A 19,141-nucleotide genomic window follows, 5' to 3' on the forward strand; every position below is an offset into this window, starting at 1 on the left:
TATGAAACTTTGTCTGGTTGGCTTCTGCCATCTGTTGGTACAAATGTATAACTGCAAATAAAGAAAACCGTCACGTAACCTCGAGGATTCCCAAACTTTTGTCTTAGCCAAACCCATTTAACCTAAACAATTTACTTGAAGTATCTGTACATTTGTAAAGTTAATATTTTGATAATTTAACTGCAAATTTGCATGATCACGGTTCTCTGATGTCAGTTAATAGTCATATGACATGCAGGTAAACAATAAAATATTTAATGTACTTTCATATTAATAGATATTTATTCATATACAATATTTAATAAAACATTGTGTTTTGTTTGTATATGATTTAATGAGTGTTATCTTAGTATTTATATGCAATTATAGTACTTATTTTGAATTAGTTTTAATTTTAGTTGACGTTTTGTGCTGTTCTTTTGTCTTTTTTATTAGTTTCTGTTTTTAAAAATCTATTTATATGTTTCAACATTTCTTATATATATATATATATATATATATATATATACACATATATATATATATACATATATATATATATATATATATATATATATATATATATATATATATATATATATATATATATATATATATTAGCTTTTATTTATATTTATTTATATTATATTTTTATAATAGTTTTAGTTAACACACAAAAAAAACACTGGTTTAAATTATTAAATTTTTGGTTTTTATTAACTCCCGAACCCCAGTTTGGGAAACCCTGATGTACAGTAGCTCATCCTTTAGATACTGTGAAGCATAAAAAAAAAAAAAAAAAAAAGATTAAACAATAAACTAATCAGGAAACCAAGTCTGTTTCAAATATACACATTTTCATAATTTATTAAGCTTTCAGTTTCTTAAGAGATAATAATTTGGTCCCAAGCAAGATGTTAAGAGCACAATAATCAAAATAGAATCACATTCAATTTAAAAAGAAAAATGATCAGATAATTATTATTTTTTTGCTTACAAATGACCGTTCGATTTTGGAAAAAAGATCAATTACATAAAATCAGCATTAGTGAAACTACAGTAAGTGCAGTTCTGAACACCTGAGAGTTTGATCCCAGATTAACTAGTCTCTTTTATAAAGTTTCCAGACTTAAATGAGTGGCACAGTTTCAGCAAAAACAGACTACAGCACAATAATAGTCCAATAGCGTTATGTCCCCTGAGAAGAAGAAAAGGTTTTATTGAGCTGCGAGATGAGGTTTGTTGTGTTGCGAGTCCAAAAATGATCCTGGCTGATTGATTCTATGAGGATGTGAGGATGTTCAGGGACATGTGTTAGGTAAAGGAATACTTCATTGAACACTGACCAATATAAACTAAATGCTAATGCTTAAAGGGTTTGAGTAAAAAAAAAAAAAAGGTATATATATATATATATATACACACACACACATCAGACGAGGACAGTAGTGATGTCACGTTTGTTAAATGCATCTTCAGTGAGCCAGTTTAAGATGTAAAAAATCCTTCCGTGATTTTCTGTGGTCCTTCCTTCAACCAACACGTCTAATTTTGCTATTTGTTTGTTTCATGCTTGCTGCTGAGAAGATCTGTGCTGAGTTTCACCATTGAACGACACTCACTTTTCTCAAAAGCCGAGGCGTCAGGTGGACAGGTATGTGACTGAGCTTCTACGACCCCCAGAGGTAACAGGTTCTGCGAGCTTGATTGTGCTACGGTGTTTTCCATTGAGGAATGAACTGGTGGTTTGGCTCCAGAGCAACAGGTGTGCGTGGAAAAGTCTGAAGCCTGGGCCGGGTGTGAGTCTGGGGAGGAGCACAGGAAAGCAGACAGAGGGCAGTCCGGAGAGGAATATTTGGCCAGCACCTGTAGCTGCTCAGGTTTGAGGGCGGCTTCAGCACAGACCCTCTCGTACAGGCCTGAGTAACTCTGCCAGGTCTTCAACTTCATCTGATTCAGCTTTATCCGTTCTACTGTCAGCTTCTCGCGCTCACTCCTCTGCAGAGAACAAATTTTTTTTTTTTTAGATTTATGCATTTGAATTGCATATACAATTTCACTGGATTGCACAATTTTAACATGAACAAAAATATTTTAATTTTGTGATGCAAATGAAACAGGTTACTTTACATAATTTACATATTATATATCAGTTTGAAAGCTCTAATATAATATATATATATATATATATATATATATATACGCATGCGCATACTTATGTAATATGAGCCCTTATTACATTTTAATTGTATATATATATATATATATATATAATTTATTTCTATTTGATCTTAATCTTTCTATTTGCATCTATTTGATCTTAATTAAATAGTCATATATTCAAAAAACATTCATTCAAGTATGTCTTAGAATCAGCATAAAAACATTGTGAAAACAATTACATTTATTTTTATAATTTTATTTATTTTTATCATTTTACTCAAATATTTTTAGGTGGATCTGTATAATCTCACAAAAACCTGCCCAGGTCATATTTCACCCACAAATCAAATAATATATATAAAAAATAATATATATATATATATATATATATATATATATTTTAATTATATTTCAGCACCTTTCCCCCCTAAATTATCATTACCATAAATAATAAATAAAATATTATTTAAAATATTTCTACATTATCATTGTATTGCTTTATTTTATTTTGTATTTTTAACTAATGAAACCCACAATTTAAAAAAAAATATTTTATCTATAAAATCCTGTTAATTTTTTTATTTTTTTTTAAATCCTTAAAAAAGTTTTGTATTTTCTTTAATAACAATAAAATCTCTAATTTTTCTTCTGTGATTTTGGGGTGAAATGTGATCACATTTTTGTGAAATTCACTGAAATAGCAGCTGTAGATCAAAACTTTCATCCTGAATGAGGTATTTGAGGTGCTTGTGTACAGTTATGACCTTTGAGCCTTTAGGGATTACTTCGGATACTCACCAGTTTCTCGATTTCACACTCCAGATTGTGTATGCAGTCAAGTTTCCGCTTGCGGCAGCGACGGGCTGCAATCCGGTTTTTGCTCCGTCTGCGGATGTCATGCACAACATCGAGCTGCTCCCGTGAGAAGCACTGCTGCTTCAGCATCTGCTGGAAGTCGTTCCTGCTCAGAGACACGATCTGATCCACGGAGAGCGGCAGCGCCATCTGGAGTGAAAGAACGGAAATGGGTCAACATGTCTATCATCAACTAAACAAATATGTCATATTCCTCCTGCTTAGTCATGGCACCAGGTCTGTTTATATTTTAAACACTGTAATGTTACTTTGCTTGATATTTAAAGAGTAAAAGATTAATGGGTTTCATTAAGTCCTCAATCAGGACGTTTGTGGACTTTTGACTTTACTGTAAGTCTGACTAGTCATTATCAGGTGTGCAAAGTAGGTACATTCCAGCCTGCTCAAAAGGCACTGAAAAGGGCAAAGTCCAACATGCATTAACAAATAGAAAAACTCGTTCCGCAGGTGCCAGGCTTTTGCTTACTATGGATACTTGTTTCAGACACAGAATTAAAAAAGGGTAATTCCAACTTTTTTTCTCAGAATTGAGTGATATAAACTCGAAATTGCAAGTTATAAAGTTCTGACTTTTTGTCTCGCAATTGTGACTTTATATCACGCAATTCTGACTTTATAACTCTCGATGGAGAGAAATTTTGAGAAAAAAGTCAGAATGGCGAGATATAAACTCGCAATTGCGAGAAAAAAGTCAGAACTTTATAACTTGCAATTTCGAGTTTATATCACACAATTCTGAGAAAAAAGTTGGAATTGCGAGATGCAAACGTATTTGTGAGAAAAAAAGTCGCAATTACCCTTTTTTTATTCTGTGGTGGAAACAAGCTTACTGCTCCACCACCAACTGTATTTGCTGTATCTGTATCGCACTGTGACTTAATAGCAGGTATGCTGACAAATGGCACCATTTGGAGGGTCTCCAAAGAAAATCACCCAACAATGCTATTAACAAGTGAAGTAACTAATGATATGTATGGCTGGCTAATTATTCAACTAAAATAAAAATAATAATAATAACAGCAACTCATACTTAAGTAAGAAATGCAAAAAAAAATTATAGAAATTTGCAACCATTTTGATTTTAAAACAACTTTGAATAAATATAATGATATTAATAATTATTATTATCGGAATGCTGTATTTATATTAATGCAATTCATTTAATGGTATTAATTAATTAATTATATCAATATTAATCATTATTATCATCATTACTATTAAAATGATGTTAATAACAACAACAAATAATTCATAATTATTATTATTATTAATTTAATTATATAATTGTATTTGCATAAAATATTCATAATATTCATCATATCAGTTTTAATAAAGCAATATATCAATCTCTATTCATGTTCCATCTATAAAGTAAGTCTGACGTTTTATTTATTTTTGTTTTTTTGCCCATTTTATTATCCATCAGGACTATTAGAAAGTTGTCAAACTATTGGAAGTTTGATCACTTAATGTAATACACACCTCTCCTCAACAAACTGCACACTTTGAGATAAGGGTTTGTTCAGATCAATGAAGCACATCTGATAAATACAACCAGTCCTCACCTCACACACTCGTTCACTGCTGTAAGACTCACTGTCCCCCTCTGTGTCAAAACTATCAGAGTCCTCCCCTGATTGGTTGGAGTGTAAGTACGGACTGCCCTGGGACGTGGATCCCCCCTCTCCATCGTGTAGTTGAGCACCCACCGCGCCAAAGCTCTGCATAAATGGACACTCTAATGCTCTGGAATCCAGGTACCAGCTTTTCAGACAATTTGAGGGTTTCTCCACCAGGCCCAGGCCAGAGGGAGACGCCTGACAAGAATCCGGCCAGGATGTAAGCTGCTTGGCCACCTCGATTTCCTCTGTGCTCCTCTGTTCATTGCTTTGGTCATCTCTGAGCTCCATGTATGTTCTCTCAGCATCATCTATTCCTGAGCGAGGGGACATTCCCCGTTTAGACAAGTCTCCTGAGTCACAAATGGAATGTGCCGACTCGTTGCAGGTTGGAAAGGATGGCTGGCCTGTGCAAGGACCAGGATTCAAAGGACAAAATTCAGGAAGAAGAGAATCTTCATCTTCATCTGTTTTATTGCATGACAACCTCTCCTTGCAGTCTCCATTGCTTGAGCAAGGAAGGTAGTTTAAAGGACAGTCGTCATCTGTCTTGTCAAGGGACATGGGTGTCGAGTCGCAGACATCCAGACAGGATCGCTCCTTCCCGCAAGCTATTTGAAACTTGCGGTATTTCGGGCACAGGAAGGAGTAATCTGAGTCTTTCCCACTGTAACAGCTTTTTGCGACATCCTCAATGGCCACCGACGGAGGGCAAGATGGCTCTTTGGCTTTAAGCTGAGGCTGTGAGGGTTGAAGTAATGATTGATCTTCATCAATAGCATCGTCCTTGTTAATCGAGCTCAATTCAGCTCCTCGTGATTTGCAGCATTTGGTTTTACAGCACTTCTTTGGGACTTTTGATGTGCTTCTGCTGCTGTCAAAGAACTTGGGGAGAAGGAAGTCAAAGCAGGCTTTGTCCAAGTTCTTGAAACCAAGAACTGAAGCACAGTTACGGATTTCCAGCACGTTCTCTTTGGTAAAGATGAGTTTTGAGGTGTAGGCAAAATCCAGCAAGGGTTCAAACCCCTCTGAGGTAACCTTAAGATGGAAAAAAAAACAATAGATTTTAAATCAAATGCATTAAAATCTGCCTTTTCTTTGCATCACATCTCATATTAACACTGAAGAATTAAATATTTCTGCCACAATGCTGAGCCAAAGATCTCATGAACTTCCTCCTTGAACAATTCAGACCTTTGATTATGTTGTTACCTCATCAGGAAGGTTGATGACAATCCCTTCAGGTGTATGACTGGACACACGAGCGCTGAAGTAATCACTGCAGGATGCCAGAACTGCCCGGTGGGCCCGGAAACTCTGGGTTTCCGCCACAATAGTCACATCACACAGAAGATCTTTCTTCCTCTGCTCATTCAGACATTGCAGAACGTAGGAACTGTGCACAGATGACTGGAAGGTGAACTTAAACAACTTTGAGCTTTCCATCGACATGTTGAGTTAATCTGTATGGTAAAAACATAAACAATAGGTTTTCATGTGCTCAATTCAAGAAAACTGTCAAGTGTATACTAAAATAATTCACAACATGACAAATAGCCTAGACTGAGATAACTCATTCATTTGGCATATAAATCAGGCATCACACAGTTTGACCAATGAATTTCAATGTCCTATTTTTGGATAAAGATTTTTCTAAATCATTGTATGGATGTTGCAGATATATATATATATATATATATATATATATATATATATATATATATATATATATATATATATATATATATATATATATATATATATATACACATATACACAATTTTATAATCCCCTGTGATTTTCAAACACCTTATAGTGTGCAACAGTTGCCCATCCACTTTTTTGTTGTTGAGAATTTGGTTCCAGAAGTATTTTCATTAAAGGGTTATAATCCATGATCCAAAAACAACAAGCTATGAGTTTGAATCGCAACTTTACAAACCTTTATTTGAAGGAAAAAAAAAAAACTATTTGAAAATCGTACAGAAAGACAAAGGTACAGGGCTATGTACTTGAATGAGTATAGGCAAAATAACTACAATCCCATGACAATCTAATTTAAAAATAAATGGATAAATATAAAACTATTGATCTCAACTGTATTCAGAATCAGTAGATTTTACGTTTATGGCAAAATATGCATCTATACACAAATATTTAGGCTAAGTAGTTTGAGAGCATAGGAAGTGGGTGGGCGCTAGAGTATTTGATTTTTCGATTACCTGATTGGTGGAGATTTTTTGCAGAATCATGGTAATGAAGTTTTTCAACCAGGATTCCACTGTTGAACACTATTATTTACAAATAAGTTGAAATTATATGGACTGTTGGCTTCAACATAAGCACATATGCCATTGCCATAAGTTATCAACCTCATAGCTCACAATAGGTCTAAGTCAGCTAAAGGTTATAAATTAAAAAGAAAATTAATGGGATTTACTTCTGGAACTCAGAGTAGCACTAACGACTCTGTTCCAGTTTGTGTCTAGCTTGCGGCGCTTCGTTTCGTGAAGGTGAAAATTGGTATCACAGCCGACCTTATTTTCAGAACAACAGCGCTCATGCTCGCGTAATACTTCTTTAAAAAAAAAAAAGCCTCACACTCGGTCGACAACAAAAGTGCCTCGAGAAGAAATGCTTTTTGAAACACCAAACGTACGTGTCCTTACCCACGGGAACTCTTTATCTCAACTGATAATACTACTGATAATAATTTGATCTAGTCGAGTCATGAGTGTGTATGCATGCGCGCGCGCGCGTGTGTGGCGCAATAGTGTGCGCGCTCTGCTGACTCATTCGGTTTTGCTGATAAAGGATGAGCAAGCATTTTCCCCGTCTGTTCCTTTCCTCTAAACTCCTCGACTTTATAAAGAACTTAGGGACCAGTTGCCTCATACAGTTCAGCTAGAGTATTTTGTGTTGTTAGACGAAAACATCTTAACTCGTTTCCCTAATGTGTCGAGTAAAAACAACAGACGCGCATTTTATGTAATAAATACCGAGCATTACGATTGTGCTACAAAACCTAGTGAGCAGCCTACATAGACAGTATAAGGTATCTCAGGTGCTTTACATATTTGAATGGAACCATCGAAGCGCGGATATGATGCCCAAATATGCTGTCTAGGTAGGAAGCTCATTATGTTTTGAGACAGCCTACGTCCGACGAAAAAAAGACATCTGTATAGAAGAATATTATCGCTTCCACGATCGTGATCATTAAAAAACTTCCACCGATATGTCGTGAAACTGTAGAATAGCTGAACTTCTTTCATAAGTATTAACATTTAAATTAGATATTTAAACTTTTAATTATAAAGTTGATCGATCTCCATTTTCCATGACTTTCTGTCTCTCAGTTTCGACATACATAAACTAACAAAACCACTAGCTTTCGTATATACTCACCTGTCATATCACCGGAGAGTGAGAGTAAAAGAAGAATTTGACACTACATACTAACTCGGGTTGCTTAAAGCGATCACTTGTAACTATGAAAACAAGGCGGCGCTTGTGTTTCACTCTGGTGTCGTGTGACTTCAGCCCAAAATTGTTTTTGTCCCGCCTTCTCAAACACAGCCGCCTTTCATTGGCCCTCTGTCCTGTCAATCAATCAAGACTTCCTTAAAAAAAAAATCGCCACCAGACCTTCTTGGTTTTCACCACCCACGCCACACACACACACACATATATACATAATTTAACCTTCTCAGTCCCGAGTTGGGAAACTTTACAAAAAACAATCTTTGTCAAAAAGAGAAAACGGCATCTTAAATAGCCCAAAATTAAATTGTCTGGTAGGCTATATTGAGCATTCGGACCTATATGAAATATGATATTCTGCTTTATTTTCACCAATGTGAAAACAAAAATGGCATTTTTTTCATAAATGGTCTATCAGTCAGACAAAGAAAATGAAACCGGCACTACAAAAGACTAGAGTAGACATAACTAAAATACCACTGAATCTTGAGGAAGCAAACATTTCATGCTGCTAAACTGGTTTGTGGACAACACCGCTGGTATTTTAGCTGTATGGTGTAGGAGGTGTCAGCCATTGATATTTTTGAAGGGTTTCACAATCCTAAAATGATCAGATCACATTTCGAAACTCAAGTTCCCTATTGCTGAGTGACTACACAATGTGTAGTCATACGTCTATTATCACCTTGATTCAACTAAAATAGCTAAACAGAAATGTAGATCCTCAATTCCTTTTTTATGCAACTGACAGACAGTAAACAGTAAAAACTTTTACTCAGAGTAACATTTACTCTTTTTCAGCAGAGCAGTTTACATGGTAAAACACTGATAAAATTTCAACTGTACAATATAGGCGAGTGCATCCACAAACACGCCCTTAAATCACACAAAGAAGTATATATTCAGAATACAAATTCAGAAATATATGAGTGAGGTGATCCCTCACCTCATCTTTGGGCCACAAGACCATCTGCTCTGAAAAGGACCCATATTAGCTTAAAATATTATATACATTGATTAAGTGTCTCAGTCTAAGCACACTGATTCAAAATCAGTTTTCCGCTTCAGTACATAACCACTGAAGGAACGCTGAGATGTTTATAAGCTGTAGTAAAGACCCAGAAGAGAAAAATCTTTCGCACTGGTGTCAAAGGTCACGAGGAGCCCTGTCTCTTTTGACTGACCACTCGGAGCGTCTCGAGCTGCTGCGCTCGCTCGCTGTGGGCTGTTATCAGGTTCCGGTTCTCTTCCGTAAGTATCCTGTATTCCTCCTCCAGTTGCGCAAACTCCATCGAAGCCTGTTCGTCCTCTAGCAGCTCAGCCATGAGCTCTTTCCTGAGAATGGCACACATATATAATAAATGTTATACATGATCATTCATTACATAACTTTTTTAATGACTGTAATGATGATATGAAAGGTGTGTGCCAAAATAACACATTATATGGCTTGGGTGTCACACACATGACTACAGGTGGCTGTTCCGTGCCTGAAACTATTTAATAGGAAGTGAGCCTGTTGGCACCATAGCTTTTGGTAGCTGGGTTGAAACAATCTCAATTGTGGAACAAACAAAACATTTTTATTATAGACAGAACTGCAGAAGTCTGGATGACTTCTCTGTGTTTTGTAATGTTTCTCTAGCTCACAGTGACTGAGTCAGCCGGTGATCCGTTCTGCTTTGCCCTTTGGACCAAGTTAATCGTTTGAGCAAGGTTGTAGTGTGGTGACAGGCACGTTTAATACGTATGCTTAAAATGTGAAAAAAGGGTTAAAAGTGTCTATAACCAAACAAGGATGAATCAGACACAAACTATATACCGTTAGGGAACATCAACAAATGGTTATGAGTAATAAATCTGCAGAAAATGTACAGAATTGATTTACAGTATATCCCTGAACAGCTGAGTTAGGCACTTTATTGGAACTCAGTGTATCTGGAAAAGTTCATGTGTTTTCCTCTTTAAGAAAAAAAAGCAAATGAGAAAGAGAACAAACTCTGGACATTTTCAGTGGCATTTAGATGTCATGAAATTTTGTTTGTGTTTCCCTCCATAAACAATCCATGGATCCTGGAATATATATATATATATATATATATATATATATATATATATATATATATATATATTACCACTTGATTAGGTACACTTTGCTAGTACTGGGTTGGACTCCCTTTTGCCTTCAGAATTCTCTTAATTTTTCATGGCATAGATTCAACAAGGTTCTGGAAACATTCCTCAGAGATTTTGGTCCATATTGACATGAAAGCATAACGTAGTTGTAATGTGAATCTCCTGTTCCACCTTATCCTAAAGGTGCTCAATTGGACTGAGATCTGGTGACTGTGGAGGTCATTCGAGTATAGTGAACTAATTGTCATGCTCAAGAAACCAGTTTGAGATGATTTGTAGATTCTGCAGACCTCGGTTGTAACCAGTGGTTATTTGAGTTACTGTTGCCTTTCTATCAGTTTGAACAACTCTGGCCATTCTCCTCTGGAATCAACAAGGCAGAACTGCCACTCACGGGATATTTTCTCTTTTTCGAACCATTCTCTGTAAACTCTAGAGATGGTTGAGCGTGGAAATCCCAATAGATCAGCAGTTTCTGAAATACTCAGATCAGCTCGTCTAGCACCAAAGGCCATGCCACGTTCAAAGTCACTTAAATCACCTTTCTTCCCTTTTCTGATGCTCGGTTTTAACTTCAGCAGATCGTCTTCTTGACTATGTCTACATGCCTAAATGCGATGAGTTGCTGCCAGAGGTATCACTAGGCCTATTTTGAGGGCTTCTGCCCCCCTAAATGTCCACCCAGCCCCCCCTGAAAAATTTGCGATTAACTCTGTAATCTGTACGAATTTGTGATCGGCTCAGTCCCCTTTAAAACCCCCATGAAAGAGGTGGCAGGCTTCGGTTCCTCCTCCTCTTTTAGTCTGCCTTGTTATCTCCATGAATGAAAATGAGAAATGTAGATCTTCTTTTAAGTGAATTCTACTGCACAACTGTAGAGTTAAAAAAAAATGATAAAGTGTTTAAAATATTACGTGTTTAAAACATTTTTTTTTTTACCTTTTTCACCCCTGATGAGTTTGCATCTCTGCATTTAAACTGCTTATAAGAGTAAATGACAAAGACAGAGAAACATCATGTGAGTTATTTCATTCAACTAAATATTGACCCAGCAGGTAATTGTGACACATTTATTAGCCTTAGAGTAAAGCCATTTGTGGTTTTCGATGTCACTTTGAATTATAGAAGTGGAAAATTGATTCATGTGCTCTTATATTTTTTAATAAATAGAAAGCAAAAAAAAAAAAAAAATTCTTAATGAATATTGGTTGGTAAATGATTTGAAATTAAATCAATATTCAAGGATTGACTTGATATGTATATATGACCTAACCTACTATTTTGTTTATTTCTACCCTATATTCACACACACACACACACACACACACACACACACACACACACACACACACACACACACACACTATATATATATATATGCCCTCATTGGGGGCTGATCCCCCAATTCTGAAATCCTAGAATCGCCCCAACTTGCTGCCATATGATCGGCTGATTAGATATTCGTAGTTATGTTTACAAAATGATACTACTATACTAGGTCGTTTGAAAAAAAGAAAAGAAAAAAAAGTGTTGTTTGCAATCTTAAATTGTGGAGTATATTCAAATGTAAGGCTTTACAGTGCACTTTCATTTTCATCAAAGTGTGGTTTTGCTATGTGAATGTTAAAAAAACAAAAAGCCCTTTATACCACAATACATATGCCAACTCTGGTCATGATTACACAGGCACAGAGCATGACTATTAAGGAAACTCCAGACAAATGCAGCTTTGACCAATGATCTGTCTGTTCATACTTACAAAGATGTGTGTGTTTATATGTATAGGCTACTGTATCAGAATATATTTATTGATTGTAGAAACATAATAGTGTGGTTAACAGCTCTGAATCTCAGTAACATCATGAATACATGTATTGAGCTTGTGTTTTAAGTTATTTTTAAAGCTTACTTTCTGTCTTCCAGCCAGGCGATTTCATGTTTGACCTGGTTGAACTCATTGGCCATCTTGCAGTGGTCTTTGTACACTTCTATGGACTCCTTTAGAGACCGACACGGCAACACCGGCTGTTAAAGGTAGGAACATGATGACATTATTACATGTAAATAAAGCTGTAAGCGTTTTATTTTTCCCACAATTGCTCTTTTTAAAAGAGTGAATTGACAAATACAGTATACTTTTGCTACAAGAGTAACTGGGGATAAATTGAGGAACTTGGTTTTTTTTCTTTATGATGTTATCCCCTCCTTGAACTGCCACCTTACCGTGGTGGAGGGGTTTGAGTACCCGAATGACCCTAGGAGCTATGTTGTCTGGGGCTATATGCCCCTGGTAGGGTCTCCCAAGGCAAACAGGTCCTAGGCGACGGGTCAGACTAAGAGCGGTTCAAAAACCCCTTATGATGACAAAAAAAATGAGGACCGTGACGTCGCCCGGTATGGCGCAGCCGGGGCCCCACCCTGGAGCCAGGCCCGGGGTTGGGGCTCGTATGCGAGCGCCTGGTGGTCGGGCCTCCCCCCATGGGGTCCGGCCGGGCTCAGCCCGAAGGAGCGACGTGGGGCCACCCTCCCGTGGACCCACCACCTGCAGGAGGGACCGTAAGGGGCCGGTGCAAAGTGGATCGGGCGGCAGTCGAAGGCGGGGGCCTAGACAACCCGATCCCTGGACGCGGAATCTAGCTCTAGGGACATGGAATGTCACCTCTCTGGCGGGGAAGGAGCCTGAGGTTGTGCGTGAGGTTTAGAGATTCCGACTAGAGATAGTTGGGATCACCTCTACGCACGGCTTGGGCTCTGGAACCACACTCCTCAAGAGAGGATGGACTCTTCACCACTCTGGAGTTGTCCATGGTGAGAGGCGGCGGGCTGGTGTGGGTTTGCTTATAGCCCCCCAGCTCAGCCGCCATGTGTTGGAGTTCACCCCGGTGAACGAGAGGGTCGTTTCCCTGCGCCTTCGGGTCGGGGATAGGTCTCTCACTGTCGTTTGTGCTTACGGGCCGAATGGCAGTGCAGAGTACCCGGCCTTCTTGGAGTCTCTGGGAGGGGTGCTGGAAAGTGCTCCGACTGGGGACTCCATCGTTCTACTGGGCGACTTCAACGCCCACGTGGGCAGCGACAGTGACACCTGGAGGGGCGTGATTGGGAGGAACGGCCCCCCTGATCTGAACCCGAGTGGTGTTCTGTTATTGGACTTCTGTGCTAGTTACAGCTTGTCCATAACGAACACCATGTTCAAGCATAAGGGTGTCCATCAGTGCACATGGCACCAGGACACCCTAGGCCGGAGGTCGATGATCGACTTTGTAGTCGTTTCATCCGACCTCCGGCCGTATGTCTTGGACACTCGGGTGAAGAGAGGGGCGGAGCTGTCAACTGATCACCACCTGGTGGTGAGTTGGATCCGATGGCGGGGGAAGAAGCTGGACAGACTCGGCAGACCCAAACGTACTGTGAGGGTCTGTTGGGAACGCTTGGCCGAATCCCCTGTCAGAGAGATCTTCAATTCCCACCTCCGGCAGAGCTTCGACCAGATCCCGAGGGAGTCTGGAGATATTGAGTCCGAGTGGACCATGTTCTCCACCTCCATTGTCAACGCAGCCACTCGGAGCTGTGGCCGTAAGGTCTCCGGTGCCTGTCGAGGCGGCAATCCCCGAACCCGGTGGTGGACACCGGAAGTAAGGGATGCCGTCAAGCTGAAGAAGGAGTCCTACCGGGCCTGGCTGGCTTGTGGGACTCCTGAGGCAGCTGATGGGTACCGACGGGCCAAGCGGACTGCAGCCCGGGTGGTTGTGGAGGCAAAAACTCGGGCCTGGGAGGAGTTCGGTGAGGCCATGGAGAAGGACTATCGGTCGGCCTCGAAGAGATTCTGGCAAACCGTCCGGCGCCTCAGGAGGGGGAAGCAGTGCCCTACCAATGCTGTTTACAGTGGAGGTGGGCAGCTGTTGACCTCGACTGGGGATATCACCGGACGGTGGAAGGAATACTTCGAGGATCTCCTCAATCCCGCCATCAATCCCGCCGTCACGTCTTCCATTGAGGAAGCAGAGGCTGAGGGCTCGGAGGCGGACTCGTCCATCACCCGGGCTGAAGTCACCGAGGTAGTCAAGAAACTCCTCGGTGGCAAGGCACCGGGGGTGGATGAGATCCGCCCTGAGTACCTCAAGTCTCTGGATGTTGTGGGGCTGTCTTGGCTGACACGCCTCTGCAACATCGCGTGGCGGTCGGGGACAGTACCTTTGGACTGGCAGACCGGGGTGGTGGTCCCTCTTTTCAAGAAGGGGGATCGGAGGGTGTGCTCCAACTATAGGGGGATCACACTTCTCAGCCTCCCTGGGAAAGTCTATGCCAGGGTACTGGAGAGGAGAATCCGGCCGATAGTAGAACCTCGGATTCAGGAGGAACAGTGTGGTTTTCGTCCCGGTCGTGGAACACTGGATCAGCTCTATACCCTCTACAGGGTGCTGGAGGGTTCATGGGAGTTTGCCCAACCAATCCACATGTGCTTTGTGGATTTGGAGAAAGCATTCGACTGTGTCCCTCGCGGCAGCCTGTGGAGGGTGCTCCGGGAGTATGGGGTCCGGGGCCCTTTGCTAAGGGCTATCCGGTCCCTGTACGACCGGAGCAGGAGCTTGGTTCGGATTGCCAGCAGTAAGTCAGACTTGTTCCCGGTGCGTGTTGGACTCCGGCAGGGCTGCCCTTTGTCACCGGTTCTGTTCATAATTTTTATGGACAGAATTTCTAGGCGCAGCCAGGGGCCGGAGGGGGTCAGGTTTGGGGACCACACGATTTCATCTCTGCTCTTTGCGGATGATGTGGTCGTGTTGGCCTCATCAAACCAGGACCTCCAGCATGCGCTGGGACGGTTTGCAGCCGAGTGTGAAGCGGCCGGGATGAGAATCAGCACCTCCAAATCCGAGGCCATGGTCCTCAGTCGGAAAAGGGTGGCTTGCCCGCTTCAGGTTGGTGGAGAGTTCCTGCCTCAAGTGGAGGAGTTCAAGTATCTCGGGGTCTTGTTCACGAGTGAGGGAAGGATGGAACGGGAGATTGACAGACGGATCGGTGCAGCTTCTGCAGTAATGCGGTCGCTGTACCGGTCTGTCGTGGTGAAGAAGGAGCTGAGCCGCAAGGCGAAGCTCTCGATTTACCGGTCAATCTACGTTCCTACTCTCACCTATGGTCATGAGCTTTGGGTCATGACCGAAAGGACAAGATCCCGGATACAAGCGGCCGAAATGAGCTTTCTCCGCAGGGTGGCTGGGCGCTCCCTTAGAGATAGGGTGAGAAGCTCGGTCACTCGGGAGGAGCTCAGAGTAGAGCCGCTGCTCCTCCACATCGAGAGGGGTCAGTTGAGGTGGCTCGGGCATCTTTTCCGGATGCCTCCTGGACGCCTTCCTGGGAAGGCTTTCCGGGCATGTCCCACCGGGAGGAGACCCCGGGGAAGACCTAGGACACGCTGGAGAGACTATGTCTCCCGGCTGGCCTGGGAACGCCTCGGTGTCCCCCCGGAAGAGCTGGAGGAAGTGTCGAGGGAGAGGGAAGTCTGGGCATCCATGCTTAGACTGCTGCCCCCGCGACCCGGTCCCGGATAAGCGGTAGAAAATGGATGGATGGATGGATGATGTTATATTTGGATTGTCTGCTACATCCTGGAATATACACAAAATCGTCATACAGCCTGACAAGAAGTTTTCAATCAACAGATGAAACGCAATATGTGGAAACATTATTGAGACGCTTGACTTTTTTTTTATTCCTTTTGTGTCAGGAACTTCTTCTTTCGCAATGACTCACGGCACAGTACAACAGAATATCATCCACACGACTAAGCGCTTCAACTTCTCCCTGTTTTTCCCCTTAAGTGTGTGTGGGTGTATCTGTGTGTTTGCATATATGTTAATGTTATATTTTTTTTCAGGTAGGACAATTTCAGGTTTCAGATCTTCCTTAAACAGTCCTTTTCACATTGAGCGGCACTGATATTCTAAACACCACGTGGCATTGATAATCCATAATAGCCTATATCATAACAATATGACAAACCAAATTTGAATGAAAACACAATAATTTCATGAAAAAATAAAATATACACTACTTAGTGCTGTTCATGCCTCATAATGTAAGCTCTCTTTCTAAGAGAAAGGTTTTCTAAGAAAGCTTTCTTTCACAGAAAGAAAAAAAAAACCTGTCTGTGAGCATTTCATATTAGAGACAGAGACATTTTTGTACTAGTTATGAGGAAATGTCAAACCCAACTCTTCATGTCAGCATGAAACAGCATTCTCAAAATATATTTGACTAAAACAATACATATAGTGGGAAAAAATTGTAGGCCAGCCCTGGACATTTTGTCCATCGGGAATTGATTGGACTCTGAAAAGTTGAAGGACATCACCCGAAAAAGAAAAGCAAGTTTTCACATTATGGAAACAAGCATTTATTTTTCATACATAGATTGTCCAAAATAAGACCAAAAATGGTATATTAAAAATGTGTCACATGGCCCTTTTGGCACAATTATTTTTATTTATTAATAATTAAAATAACTATTATTGTTATTACTATTAAAAATGACATGCTTACCTTTAATAATGTAAATAAGTTCAATTGATTTCCTGGGTACTGTAGCGAGAACTTTAAAAGTAACCGATGCCATCTTGTGGTCTTACAGAAGCATTGCTAAAATATTCCCTTTTTGAGAAAGTTTGATCCATGAAATTAACCGAATAATAAGTTGTGTAACAATATGTGAAAATAAGAAGGAACAAATGTCCTCAGCCAATAGACATCAATGAACGCTTTTAAAAGGATAGTTAATGTTAATTCTGTCATCTGTCAAGTTCCAAACCTGTATGAATTTCTTGCTTCTGTTGAACACAAAATATTTTGAAGAATATGGGTAACTCAACAGTTTGTGGTCCCTATTGACTTCCATAGGCAAAAATATACTATAGAAGTCAATGGTTTCCTTCAACCGTTTGGTTACCGACATTCTTCAAAATATCTTCTTTTGTGTTCATCAGAGGAAAGAAATTCATACAGGTTTGTAACAATATGAGGGCAAGTAAATGATGACATAATTTTCATTTTTGCGTGAACTATCCCTTTAAGGCAGCAGTATATTATTTTCATGTTGTTTATAATGTTGTCTGGGTGGATGTGACTCTATTCCTCTCTGATTTAGCTTCTTTCCTCATGAATCTTACATGCAGGAACATTTCAATTGCACCCTGCCTCACAAACCCACCACTTACTTACTCACACACACACACGCACACACTATAGCATTAATATTAGTCCAGTGGATTAAGCCTTTTCTGCAGTTTTTCCTACGCCAAAAGTCACACCATATGACCCCAAACCATTATTATCATATACAGTACACCTTTAGTTGTGAGATATAGAGTCAGATACATAAAATCTGCAGCCATCAAATGCTTATTTTAGCTGTATTCTCTATGCAGCAGACTCTGTAATTGTATTCCAAGCATACGGCATAATAGATTATTAATAACTTTACCTGCAGGCGTTGCTCAAGGTCAGGGAATGATGGAAGGGGATTTTCTGCATCTTTCAACTCTGAAAGGAAAAGAAAGCCAGATGAACATGTCTGGTATGAGAATGCTAATGTTTGAGATCTTTACTCCAAGGCCTTAGTGGTGACATCTATATCCATCTAATCAGCTAAATCATACCACAGTTCACATGACACCACAGCATGTCCAGTTAGCTGTTTACACTGATCTAGGTCCAGTTTCCTTAGCGTAAACATTCACATGGTTATTCGCCTGGAAACTGGTTCCGGATCAGTGCGAAAAGCCAAATTCGAACACCACCTGTTCGACCATGAAGTTTAAATCCTAAACGGACAGATTGAAAGTAAGTATCTCCCATGTTCTTTGCAATGACTTGTCTGTAACGAGCACTCTGACAGACGGCTTGTCTGTACTGATTCCCGCCATGCCAGCTATGAGCTACAGTATGTCCAAGCGAGAATCCTCTGATGCAGCCTGCTAAAAACAGGCCTGTTTACAGTCATGCATCAGCCAAACGGCCAATTAGAAGATATATATACATTGAAATTTGCAAGGGTATTATCTGAAACATGATAAGCACATTATTCCTGCAGAATGTGGCCAGGTGGGGATGAACTTTTTTTTTTTTTTTTTTTTTGTCAAGTTTTGACAACATATGTTTTTACATTGCTTTAAATCTTCAAAATAAGTTAAAGGAATAGTTCACTTTAAAATGAAAATTCTGTCATCATATACTCACCCTCATGTTGTTTCAAACCCGTATGAATTTCTTTCTTCTGCTGAACACAAAAGAAGATATTTAGAAGAATGTCAGTAACCAATGGGTCCCATTGACTTCCATAGTAGGAAAAAAAAAATACTATGGAAGTCAATGGGACCCAGAAACTGTCTGGTTACTGACATTCTTCTAAATATCTTCTTTTGTGTTCAGCAGAAGAAAGAAATTCATACAGGTTTGAAACAACATGAGGGTGAGTTTATGATGACAGCATTTTCATTTTAAAGTGAACTATTCCTTTAAGGAAGTTTAAGTATTAAATAAGTATTAAGTTAAAAATACTTAAACATCCAAGTACTCCAAGTTATAACATCCAAGTTATTGTACTTAAAAATGTAAGGCAGCAACTTAGTATTCAATTTAATTATATAGTTATTTAGTGTAAATATATATATACACACATATTCTTCTATAAATACAAAAATAGCTGCTAAAATTAATCACAAAGCTATAGTGATATATACTGTACATCATGTTGTATAATGTGTGTGTGTGTGTGTGTGTGTGTGTGTGTGTGTGTGTGTTTTTGTGATTTATGAGGACATTTCATATGAATACACACCACACTATGAGGACATTTTGAATTATGAGGACAGAGCCGGTGTCCTCATAATTCT

General features: G+C 39.7%; 3 protein-coding genes across 4 annotated transcripts in view; 1 reads left to right on the forward strand and 2 right to left on the reverse strand.

Moving 5' to 3' along the window:
* Window positions 1-677: 677 nt before the first annotated feature.
* bach1b (BTB and CNC homology 1, basic leucine zipper transcription factor 1 b) lies at window positions 678-8,169 on the reverse strand. The gene is made up of 5 exons (XM_079860608.1): window positions 8,046-8,169; window positions 5,850-6,100; window positions 4,584-5,675; window positions 2,941-3,147; window positions 678-1,977 (listed from the first exon to the last, which is right to left on the reverse strand). The coding sequence occupies exons 2-5, from the start codon at window positions 6,087-6,089 to the stop codon at window positions 1,534-1,536; spliced, it is 1,983 nt and encodes a 660-aa protein (XP_079716734.1). The 5' UTR covers window positions 6,090-6,100; window positions 8,046-8,169; the 3' UTR covers window positions 678-1,533.
* A 293-nt stretch (window positions 8,170-8,462) lies between these two features.
* Window positions 8,463-19,141, reverse strand: part of map3k7cl (map3k7 C-terminal like) — a 40,963-nt gene continuing 30,284 nt past the window's right edge. Inside the window, exons 3-5 of the mRNA XM_079860614.1 lie at window positions 17,731-17,789; window positions 12,166-12,281; window positions 8,463-9,455 (exon numbers count right to left, since the gene is read on the reverse strand). Of these exons, the coding sequence (XP_079716740.1) occupies window positions 9,275-9,455; window positions 12,166-12,281; window positions 17,731-17,789 (356 nt within the window). The 3' untranslated portion in view covers window positions 8,463-9,274. The remainder of the gene's footprint in view (window positions 9,456-12,165; window positions 12,282-17,730; window positions 17,790-19,141) is intronic.
* The window catches only part of cct8 (chaperonin containing TCP1, subunit 8 (theta)), a 48,191-nt gene continuing 41,261 nt past the window's right edge, over window positions 12,212-19,141 (forward strand). Inside the window, exon 1 of one of the 2 annotated variants that reach the window (XM_079860610.1) lies at window positions 12,212-12,290. The gene's annotated coding sequence lies outside the window, so the exon portion shown is untranslated. Of the gene's footprint in view, window positions 12,291-18,019; window positions 18,090-19,141 lie in introns of those variants that run through there. The other variant, XM_079860611.1, reaches the window with a different exon arrangement.

Source organism: Squalius cephalus (genome assembly GCF_949319135.1).
Source record: "Squalius cephalus genome assembly, chromosome: 24".
In the NCBI taxonomy this organism is placed as follows: domain Eukaryota; kingdom Metazoa; phylum Chordata; class Actinopteri; order Cypriniformes; family Leuciscidae; genus Squalius; species Squalius cephalus.